This window comes from Triticum dicoccoides, chromosome 4B (genome assembly GCF_002162155.2).
Source record: "Triticum dicoccoides isolate Atlit2015 ecotype Zavitan chromosome 4B, WEW_v2.0, whole genome shotgun sequence".
In the NCBI taxonomy this organism is placed as follows: Eukaryota; Viridiplantae; Streptophyta; class Magnoliopsida; order Poales; family Poaceae; genus Triticum; species Triticum dicoccoides.
The window spans coordinates 77,266,138-77,277,628 of record NC_041387.1 but is presented as its reverse complement, the minus strand read 5'-3'; the positions used below and the strand labels follow the sequence as shown (position 1 = coordinate 77,277,628).

General features: G+C 45.2%; 1 protein-coding gene and 1 pseudogene across 1 annotated transcript in view; one reads left to right on the top strand and one right to left on the bottom strand.

The window, feature by feature from the left end:
* The window catches only part of LOC119292529, a 5,689-nt gene extending 469 nt beyond the window's left edge, over positions 1-5,220 (top strand). Inside the window, exons 2-6 of the mRNA XM_037571340.1 lie at positions 7-744; positions 1,670-2,134; positions 2,283-3,314; positions 3,539-3,692; positions 3,943-5,220. Of these exons, the coding sequence (XP_037427237.1) occupies positions 7-744; positions 1,670-2,134; positions 2,283-3,314; positions 3,539-3,692; positions 3,943-4,904 (3,351 nt within the window). The 3' untranslated portion in view covers positions 4,905-5,220. The remainder of the gene's footprint in view (positions 1-6; positions 745-1,669; positions 2,135-2,282; positions 3,315-3,538; positions 3,693-3,942) is intronic.
* Positions 5,221-5,454: 234 nt separating this feature from the next.
* The window catches only part of LOC119295124, an 11,460-nt pseudogene continuing 5,423 nt past the window's right edge, over positions 5,455-11,491 (bottom strand).

The following is an 11,491-nucleotide window of genomic DNA, read 5'->3' as shown; positions in this document are numbered from 1 at the left end:
TCCCCCCGCGCCCCCGCCGCCGTCCTCCTCCACCTCCTCCTCACCCACCCCTCCCACCCGCCGCGATGGGACGACCTTCTCCGCCCGCTTGCGCTCCTGCACGACCGCCTCGCGATCCTCGCCACCGAGGACCCGCCCGTCGCCGCGCTCGCCGCCTCCTGCTTCGAGCTCGCGTGGCGCGCCGGGGCTCCAGGGCGCGACGCGCTCGTTGCCCAGACCCTGCCTTACCTCTTCTCCCAGGCGCTCACCTCCGGCTCCAATGCCAGGCCGCTCCTCCGCCGCCTCTTCGCCCTCCGCGAAGCGCTACCTCTCCTCGACTACACCGACGAGAGCATCTCGGACTTCAAGTTGCTCCTGCTGCGCTGTTTCGTGTCGCCCCACTTCCTCAAGGCCGAGGAAGGGAGGAAACTCCTGGCGCTGGTGCTCGGGGTCAGCGAGGGGCTCGCTAGGGAGGGGCTGGAGCTCATAAGGGCCCAGGTGGGGATGATGCGAGGGAGGCGGGCGGCCGTGGTCGCCTACGGCGAGGTGGTGTTCAGAGCGTGGAAGGACGCAGGGTGGGTCAGAGGGGAGATCGGTGATGGGTTTCTGCAGGGGATGGTTGAGGCAGCAGTACATGCCGCCGACAAGGAGGTGGCCAGGGCTGCCAGGAGGATACTGTGGGCGTTCGTCGAGCAGAAGGCAGTGGCTGGAGTTGAAAAGTTGGTCTTCAGGCTGTCCGAGCCTGTGCTGTTCCGGTCATTGCAGGTACGTGCATTGTCTTGCACTTCTCTGATGGGTGGTAGAACTATATGTTGGCTACTGTTGATGCGAATTTGTACCTGAGGGAAGCGAGTATATATAACTGACTTGAAAAATGCTTGCTCTGCTGTTGATGAAATCACAATCCAAGCGATTTGTTGATGAATTATGATAGTGCAATGTTTCGTTTAGGAAAGGTGTAAGAATGTCAGACAGCGGGCTCTGCTAAAATGCCTGGTCCTAGTAGTGTTATTCTCACACACATGCATGCTGCTACAATAACAAAACCAGTAGTTAACGGAGCTTCAAAGTACTCGCTGCCATAACAAACAAACAAACATAAAGGTTTAACTCGTCACATGACTGTAAACTTCAAAAGCATCCACAATTTCACACGACTTCTTCACATGATATCTTAGCCTCTTAGTGTTTGCATCTCATGTTAGCTTGTTAATCTTCCCACAAGGGAGAGTCTACACAAAGATCAAGTTTCTGGACAAAATGAGATTGGTCGGTACTGTGATACTCTAGGTAACAGTTTGTCTACTGGAATTTATTCATGTCTAAAATAGCAATGCATAATCGCATATCAATATTTGATTAATGCATACTGAACAGTATTGAGTGATTCTATATAGGTAGGATGTCATGTATACTGTTGCTTTCAAATAACCCATCCACATTCCCAAAGCTGCATAATCGGTCATCACTGTTTATGCTCTAGGTATGAGAGAAACAATTACAACCATCTTTTTAGAACAATGGCAATTTAACTAAATTCGATGGATTACTTCAAGTTTAGTTTGTACTCAGGAAGTTGTAATCACTTTTCTTGTTTCACTTTTAACATGTATTTGTCAAGAAATAATAGGTATGGAACACTTTAAGTTAGACATTCTTATGACTATCTCAAGTGTCTACTTTGTGGCAGGTTGCAAACTCTAATGTTCGCCATAATGCTTTACATCTTCTACTGGATTTATTTCCCCTCGAAGACCCAGACGTGACAAAGGATGTCAACGATCCTCTGTTAGAGAAGCAGTTCTTCCTGCTAGACAAACTTCTCATAGATGACTGCCCAGAAATACGGGCAGTCGCAGTTGAAGGAATTTGTCGTATTCTTAACCAGTTTTGGGAAGTTATTCCATCGCCAACCATTTCAAAAAATTTGAGTAAAATTGTTGATGACATGTCCAAAGATTCTTGCAATGAAGTTCGTCTATCAACACTGAATGGCCTGATATACTTGCTTGACAATCCACAAAGTCATGACATAATGAAAGTGCTACTTCCAAGATTAAGCGATATGGTTTCTGATCCTGCTTTATCTGTCAGAGCTGCTGCTGTAGATCTCCTGTTAACTATTCGTGATCTTCGATCTTTCCAGTACAATAAGGTATGGTACATAGTTATTGCATGCATATCTTGATTTACATTGTAACCTAACTGACCTTTGCATTTACAGAACTTTCAATTTGAGCAAATAGGCTAGCGTATATTTGGATATTTCTGGGTAGGAGTTTAATACACACTTTTCTGTTCAGGTTGTTGGTTTGGGTACTCTATTGTCTTCACTTGCAGATGATCATCTCCGTGTTGCTAAAAAAATCACAAAGCTTCTCATTCCTTCTTACTTTCCATCTAAGTTGCCTTTAAAAGAAGCATGTGATCGCTGCATTGCACTCATAAAGAGATCGCCGGCAGCTGGGGCAAGGTTTTGTGAATTTGCTCTGTCTGAAGGATCATCCCCGCAGCGTCTTGTTGGGCTTATTAAAGTCTCTATTAGTCGGGCATTGTCACCATCAGGATTGAATTCAGAGCAGACTGATGGTCTTGTTATTGCTTCCGCCAAACTAATAAAAAGCTTATCTGACGAGGGCTCTAATTTGGTTGCTTTGAGAGAGTGCTTTGCAAATGCTAAACTGAAGCTGCTCTTTAAAACTGCAGTTTCTGATGGTGCCCAGGCTGCTCTTTTCAGCATGGTGCCAGTGGTATCACCTGATGATCTATGTGTGTTACATATCGAATGCATGAATATAGTTGTGAATGCTGCAGTGACTTCCAAGCAGGAAGAATGTCAAGAAGCATTGTTGGCAGCGCATAAGTTGGTACATTTGAGTGGCCGTTCTGATGAAATGTTTGAAGAATTGACTAATATTTTGCAATCTAAAGCCTCTTATTTTTCTGGGATTTATGGACTTGAACCTCCATCATGCCCAGTTGCATCTACAAAGAGGAAGAAAGGGAAGTCGCTTAAGAAAACGCCAGCAAGGTCTGACGATGTGGTTGGAAATAGGTCATCCACACCAGTAATCCTGAATAATGAAGAACTTGCTGCTGTAGGGGGAGCAGCATGGCAGCTTAGTGAAATACTAAAAGCTGAGGAGATGAGAGCTGCTTTTGTGCAATCTTATGCAGAAATTGCATTTTCTTCTCTGAAGGTGATTTCTCAAGTGTACATTGAGCAGTGCCTACATTTTGAATCACTAGACCTCAGTCCAGTGTTGGCTTATTTGAGTTTGGCTACATATAGTGCTCTTCAGGATGTTGATCAAACGGATATAAGCTGCTCTGAGGTGAGTTGATTTACGCAGTGCCACCACACCTGTTATCTTGTTAAACGATTCTTATCTGGTTATGCATCAATAGGAAAAAATCTAAGATTCGTTTTTTTCGCGGGTGTAGATTTGTTGATTGCACTACTGTTATCTTAGATAGCTTTCCATAGATCTGTGTGAATGTTATTCAGTATTTATATTTAATATTTGCTAGTCTCATTGTAAATTTCATCTTGTGTCAGTCGACAATTGTCAACCAGTCACTGGACCATCTGCTGAGATGCTATGATAGATTTGTAAATGGATCTGTTACTGTTTCCACCAACTCAACTTCAACATTGAACAAGAATAAGGAATCTGCAGAACATAAACATCAGCAGCATGTCACCCCTGAAGGTATGCCTTCACAAAACCCATACAAGCTCTTTATGTGGCAATCCTCTTTAAATTGATTGTTTATTCATCAACTCAAGTGAGTATCTGATGTTCTGATAGCATGCAAAGAGTGTAAATAAAAATTTCATGTTTAAAATCATCGTTATCTGTGCATATTGTATCAGTGCTGCATAATTTCTCGGTCAAATTTTTTTTCGTACACAATTTTGCTTATTACCTCATAAATAAGTAAGTGATGCATCTTGTGCAGGAAATCCAGTGGTATGCACAATAAATGTGATTATGCTCGGCACTTCAATTCTTAAGTTCATTGTCGATACGACAACCATCAAGCTGGTCAATGAGAGTAAAGTAAGATGTGTCGGATTTGCATCATCTTACACAAAATATGCAGTGTCAGCCATGAAAAGGCACAGTGAGGGCTCATCTTTCAATGGGGATGATCTGAAAGACATACTGATCCTTACACGAAGCTCCTTCACTTACGCAGCCAAGCTGCTTCATTTGGTGCTAGCAAGCTCAACCGAGTCGGCGAGTCCCCCAGAGGAGGCCTTCCTCCTTGCCAATAATCTTCTTGATCTTGTACCTGCTGTCGAATCCTTTGCAGGCCCGAGATATGCTCTCACACTAGTTTCTGTCGTAAAACAGTGGTTGCCAGTCCTGATATTGGGTCTTGGATGCCGCTGGTTGCTTGGACCAGAAAGTGAGATTGCTACTAAGACGTGCAACTTGGGTGACGCTGACTTACCACTGTGGGTTGCCGTTCTGGCCAAGAATGAGCTGCTTGAGGCGGAAGAACCTAGGGAGAATGATCAGAGCGAGCAAGGCAACGAGCATGAGGAGTCACCGTCATCCAAAAAGCTGGCAGAATTGATGGTGACCCTGCTGAAGAAAGGAAGCCCTAAAGTCCTGGATTCTGTGGGTGGCATTTTGCTTTCCAACCTCCAGTTGGCGCTGCAGAGAGCGGAGCACGGCATTGTCTTAGGCTTGGCACGCTTTGTTTGTGACAAGCTGCTTGCGAGCAGCAGCAGCTCATCAACCTCCGAGAACCTGCGGCTCACTCATGATTCTCTGCGTGAGAGCTTCTTTGAGGTTGACAGGCATTGCAGGGAGGGCCTTGTTGATGATGAAGGTTCAATGCAGCAGCTGGAGAGTGCAAAAATATTGATACAGTCGGTACTCCCCTATGATGCATGCAGTCAGACGAGCTGACTGGTGACGGGGGAAGTTAGTTAACCTGGCAAGTACGTACTTACCACTCAGAAATCTGCGTTTCTCAGAGAATTTCTGTGTAGATATACGGCAGTTGGTTTCTTGATTCGAGACCCAGCTATCCTTTCACTTCGCTGCAGTTTGGGAAGGCGCTATGCGGTACGTTGTAGGGCAAAGTATTTTGCAGCAGTACCCTGTTGCTGCAGCTGTGTATGGACATCTACTTAACAGAAGTCGTCAATTGCACAAATTCCAAATCAAATAAGCAACCATGTATGTTGCTGGAACATTTGATATGTAACTGTATGAGCATTAAGCTGCCGATTTGTTCGAATGAATCAGCTTCTTTTAACAATGAATCACTGTAACCATTTGTGTAACAATAGTATTACATATGTACTCCCTCCGTTCCTAAATATAAGTCTTTGTAGAGATTTCATTATGAACCACATACGGATGTATATAGATGCATTTTAAGTGTAGATTCATCCATTTTGCTCCGTATGTAGTCCACCTAGTGGAATCTCTACAGACTTGTACTCCCTCCGTCCGAAAATACTTGTTGGAGGAATGGATGTATCTAGACGTATTGTAGTTCTAGATACATCCATTTTTATGCATTTCTCTGACAAGTATTTCCGGACGGAGGGAGTACAATCTTGTGAGGTCTACGCCCTACACCAGTTGAAACCTCATAACGCAAAGTTAGTGTGCCATACTTGTATGAAGTTATTGCGCTGGGCAATTTACCACTTGCCTTGGTTTTCAAGTGCAGCTGGTTAATCTGCATTGCATGTCTGATCTGGGGCATGCAGGAAGTGGCATTGAGTCGGATGTTTCTTCGTGGTACGGTGTCAATCTCCGATTCTTGGGTCACGGGACACTTGTTCAGACTCCATGAACATGATGAATCACTGGCCAGCATCAGCTTACCATGATCATTGCCGATATTTTGCTCTAGTCTACAACTTTCCATAACCGTCGTGTTCTTCATGAGGTTCTACAGAAATGAGCTTGATCATGGCGGCAATGGGCATTCCAAGGAAGCCAAAGAGGATGCAGACGAGCCACTGGAGCTGGGTCAGCGGGGTGGTGTTGGCAAAGTCGCCCAGGAACTGGACCAGGATGAACTGGAAGACGACAGTGCCGGTGAGAACGCCCACGAAAATAGAGTTCTCCGACATGCCCTTCAGAACATTGATCTCCTCCATCTCCCTTGAGCTGACCTCATTGAACACCTACGGAGATGCAAATCAAAAAACGGAGCCATGAAGCAGAAAAAAAAATACTAACAAATTGTTTGATTCCGCTTGAACACGGTAAAAACAAAACAGAGACCCCAAAACCAATAAATCACATCGTATTAATCCTCTGCAAGAAATTATCCACTTCTCTTGGTACTTCAGCTCAAATAATAATTATTACTATCGCCATGCTGCCTTCTCTCTAACTGTTTTAAATGATAATATTCAACCCATACGACACAATTTCCTTCCACTCTATCTGGTTCTACTCCCTCCGTTCGGAAATATTGACGTGGTTTTACGTTTTAGTTCAAATTAGAACTAAAACCACGTCATTTATTTCCAAATGGAGGGAATAGTACTTTAGAAGAAAAGACGATGAAAGAGGAGAGCATTTTACGAGAGCCGACATACCTGGCAGAAGACGAAGGTGTTGAATATGATTGTATTTAGGACAGTATCAGCCTTGGAGCCTTCAAGCCCAAACACATATCTCCCTTGACTTTGTAGATACCAGATGATGGTGAATTGGTACAACGACTGCCCCAGAATATTCCTCCACATCACGTTTGTGATGAACTTCCCTGTCCTTCCTACTGGTGCTTTCTCCATCAAGTTATCGTTAGGTGATTCGGTGGCAAGTGCTAGCGCACCTAGGGTGTCCATGATCATGTTGACCCAAAGAAGTTGAACGGCTGTCAGCGGCGCATCTCCTGTCATGAGATTACGTAGTAGACCGTGAGACGGAGGCATATGAAACCAACAATATCATGGGTAGGATATACCTGTAAAGCACGCAGAGGAGAAGTTGACCAGTAATGCAACAATATTAACAGTCAACTGGAACTGCACAAACTTTTGGATGTTGACGTAAACAGAGCGTCCCCATTTCGCAACAGTAACAATCGTGGAGAAGTTGTCATCCAGAATCACGACATCAGCGCTCTCTTTCGCCACCTGCGTAAATGCACAAGTCAATTTAAGATAAACTTAGAGTTAGGGGGCAAATGCCTGTCAAAAACATAGAGAAATACATAAGTTATTATCTTAAAAAATGGAGCCTCTCACCACTCAGGAATCAGATAAATATTTTAATTTGCTTTCTAGATTCACCAGCAAACAATATTGGCAAAACACAAACAATAGCAAGTCAAACCACGTATATACTGTTAGTCCTAGGAATAATCCACACCCCACAGCCACTACATCTCAAAGCCAAATATCCCTTCATAATTTCATATAAAAACCGGAGAAATGTATAGTATAAGCCATGATATTTCAATGCTATGTATGCATCACTCAGTGGTGTCATTACCTCAGTCCCTGCAACGCCCATGGCAAGTCCAATATCCGCCTCACGCAGCGCAGGTGCATCATTAGTGCCATCACCAGTCACAGCAACAACTTCATTGGAAGTTGTGCGCAAGTGCTTCACAAGTGCAAGCTTATCAAGTGGCGACGATCGGGCTAGCACCTTTAGTTGCACAAGACTGGCACATGAGAATTCACTAGATGGATAGACACTTGCAAAGCCAAGATAAAACAGAGGAATGGCAAACCTGCATTTTGGGAATCAGCTCAAGGAGTTCTTCAGGTGTTTTCTCTCTGAACTCAGCACCTTCAATGGCAAGACCGCCATCAGTAAGTATACCACATTCACAAGCAATTGCCTTTGCTGTATTAATATTGTCCCCTGTAACCATTTTAACCGCAATGCCAGCAGACCGGCAACTTGCCACAGACTCCCTGACACCCGGACGCACAGGATCTTTAATACCAACAATGCCAATGAAGGTGTATCCCTGTAGTGGTATTTCCTCTTGAGTAGAGCCATCTTCCAATCCCCTGTAGGCAAGGCATAGTGTCCTAAGAGCTTCACTCGAAAAGGTTTCAATGGTATCATTGAGCATGTTGGCAGTTTTCTCATCAAGGGGAACTATACTACCGCTGCCGTCTATGAACTTATCACAGGCAGCCAATACTATTTCTGCAGCACCCTTACAATGTGCACGGTATCCTCCTTCTGGAAGCTCGAGAATAACAGTCATCCTCTTTTTTACTGAATTAAAAGGCTCCACTTTAACAATCTTAGTTTCCTGCCGTTTTCGTTTATAGTTTCCACCTAATGACAGTGCAAATTCCAACAAAGCTGTCTCAGTAGGGGTACCTATTATATCTTGCTTTCCATCTTGGTCAATCACGACTTCACCGCCAGTGTTGGTGAGTATGGATTCTAGAAGAGTTTCTACTGCAACTTCTGGGAGTTTTGAAGACAAACTAGAAGGAACCAGCGGACCGTTAACTTCCACGGTATTCCCACAGATGCAGGCCTTCACAACAGTCATGCGATTGGATGTTAGTGTTCCTGTTTTATCACTGCAAATGACTGTGGCTGATCCCATAGTTTCGCAGGCAGCCAACTGCCGGACCAGTGCCTTATCATTCATCATCTTCTCCATTGCATAGGCAAGGCTCAGTGTGACTGCTAATGGCAACCCCTCAGGCACAGCAACGACAACAATTGTAACCGCGACAGCAAAATGATTCAATATCTCTAAAACATCATCTCCTGACCAGCTCAAAAGAAGCCCATCATGATATTTCTGGCCAATTAATTCTTGGGAGAGGACAACGAAAGTTAATACAGCAAAAAACAGGCCGATTTTCCCAATAATATTTGCAACTCCACTAAGTTTAACCTGAAGCGGAGTTTCATCATTCCCACCTTCAGTGAGAGCAGCCATTAGCTTTCCCCATTGTGTCCGCATCCCGACCGCTGTAACCAGCATTTGGCCAGACCCATCTAGGACTTTGGTCCCTGATGAAAGAAAAGGCTTGTCTTCATTTACATCAACAGGCTCACTCTCTCCAGTTAGACTGGACTCATCCAACAACAGAGAAAACCCGGAAATAAATACACCATCTGCAGGAACCTGATCTCCAACAGCTAGATGGACGACGTCACCGGGAAGAGATCATCTATCAATGTCCTTTGCCTGAACCCGTCCCTTGTAACCTGAACAAGAATTTTCCTCTTCTCTTTGTCCAGGTCCCTGAATTGCAAAGACTGCTGGTAGTCACTTGTCGCGGTAACAGAAACAACCAGGATGATACTCGCGAAGATTCCGATGCCATCATGGGAGCCGTTCGGCCAGCCTTCCGTGGCAATGCCAACAGTCAAAGAGACAAAAGCACAGGCAGCAAGGATTATCAGAGTAGTATCTTGCAGTGCATCCCATACAAACTCCCAGAAGCTGCGAGGCTCGCTCTCAGCGAACTTGTTTACTCCATAAATTTCCTGCCTCTGCACCAAGAGGTCCTCGCACGTGCTTATCCCATCGGTCAACGATGTCGTTAGCTTGTCCGCGATCCCACCTAACTGTCCGTGCTCGGTCAGCCTTTCAGTGTCACGGCTTTCGACCATGGATGTCAGTTCATCGGCGTCGATCTGAAACCCTGCCGCTCTAACATCTTCGGGGATGACGTATCGACTGCTCTGAAGTGAAAGACCTGAGCACATATGTTTGGGGCAACATGCTTAGAAGATACTAGTAGCACTCTAGCAGCGTCCCATGCTGCATTCAAATAAGAACAAAGTACGGCACAACTTGAGCCCAAGCTATGTGATAAAGCGACTGAATCTTTGTGTAGTTTTTACCATTTTGTAGCTGCACGGCGGCTTTCGATGTGGACGCAGCAACCTGCAGCTTCTCCTGCAATACATATACAGCATTCATCCAGGTTAAGTTAGCATGACGAAGTAGCTGAATTACACTGCACTTGTGCAAATGAAATGGTAGAACTTAATACAAAGTTGCAACTAGAGAAGCATCCCAAGTCTAAGATTTTCGGTCAGCCAAGCTGAGGGCATGGATTGTTTCGTGAGCTCCGATTTCAAGCGCAAGGCAATAATCTATCTGACGAGGTAGAGAGGGGGAGGGGGTCGTACACGTTGGGGTGGACTGGAGCTGGAGAGCTGGCCGGCGGCGGCGAAGCGGAAGCCGTGGCGGTCGGGCCTCTCCGTCTTCGCCGCGCCGCAGGGGTTCCGGCGACACGGCCGCCGGGGCGTCGGCGTCGACGCGCCTAGACCCGGGCGCGCCCATGGGGTCCGACGGCAGGGGAGAGCAGCTGGCGGTGACGCGGCGCCGGAGAAGGGGGCGAGCTGAGGGGGCCGAGCAAGGAGGCCGCTGTGCATCTTTCTGATATCTTCGTTTTACGTGTCTGTAGCATTTGACACAGGTATTTACAAGCCTAGCAAGACATTTCTCCACTGTTTCTCTCTGGAAAATAAGTATATGTTCCTTCGATTTGTTAGGTTTAGAGGTTAGAATTTTTGTACTGACTCAGATGCATCAGGGGGATTTGAATTTCAAATGAAAGAGCACAACCAAATCACCGGGTATCATGTCCAAGTAGTTGCACCAAATCATATTTTTCATCCAATCTACCCCTGAAACTCCATTTCTCTTCAGGCCTGAAACTCCATTTCTCTTGTGGGAAAGTCCTGCTCTTTGGCGACGATTAACTCAAATGCCGTGGCGATATTTACATATTATTCTCAACAACAGAAAAATAATAGAAATACATGTACAACAGTCTGTAAGTGGGGGGTCACAACATATCATTACAGTGTTGCCTACAAAACTTGTGGCTCTGCTATCTTACAACTTCTTGTTACACTTGAGGAAGAAAGAATCAATGGGCATATGTTTTCCCTCTTTGGAGGACTTCAGTTTCTTCTTGGCCGTGGGTGTGCTAGTAGTAGAGCATGGCCGTTCAGCCAACCTGCCAAATATGGAACAGGACAACGGAGACCAAGTTATGTTACATCCTGTTCATCTCTTCTCTAAAAGGTGGAATAATGATGCAACATGAAAAAGCTAATACTATGTTTCAATGAACTTCCCATTCGAGCAAACTATTTTTTTCCCCAAATAATTATGGGAATTGGAGTCAAAATAAGCATATATGTAAATACTGCGGTGGCAGAAGCACAAAAGCAATAGGCAAAATCATAACTATTAAGCATATGGCAACAGACAAATACCTTTCCTTCGAGAGGCGGGCTGTGTTGTCTACCGCCTCTTCCTGTTGCAACATTTCAGCCAAGTGGAAATCCGAATGTTCCTGCCTTTCCTCCTCAAAACATGGAGGTAGCTCAAATCCGCAGAGGGAGCAAATATAGCCATCTACCCAGAAATGCTGACCAGGTTTACTCGACGAAGCACAAGCTTTGGAGCTTGTCAAGTCGCCCAACTCATCAAACTTCTCGGTCTGCGTAACCTGCATGAAGAACCAAGTTTCATTGCTTCTATCATCAAGCATTTGTGACCAATCTGTAGA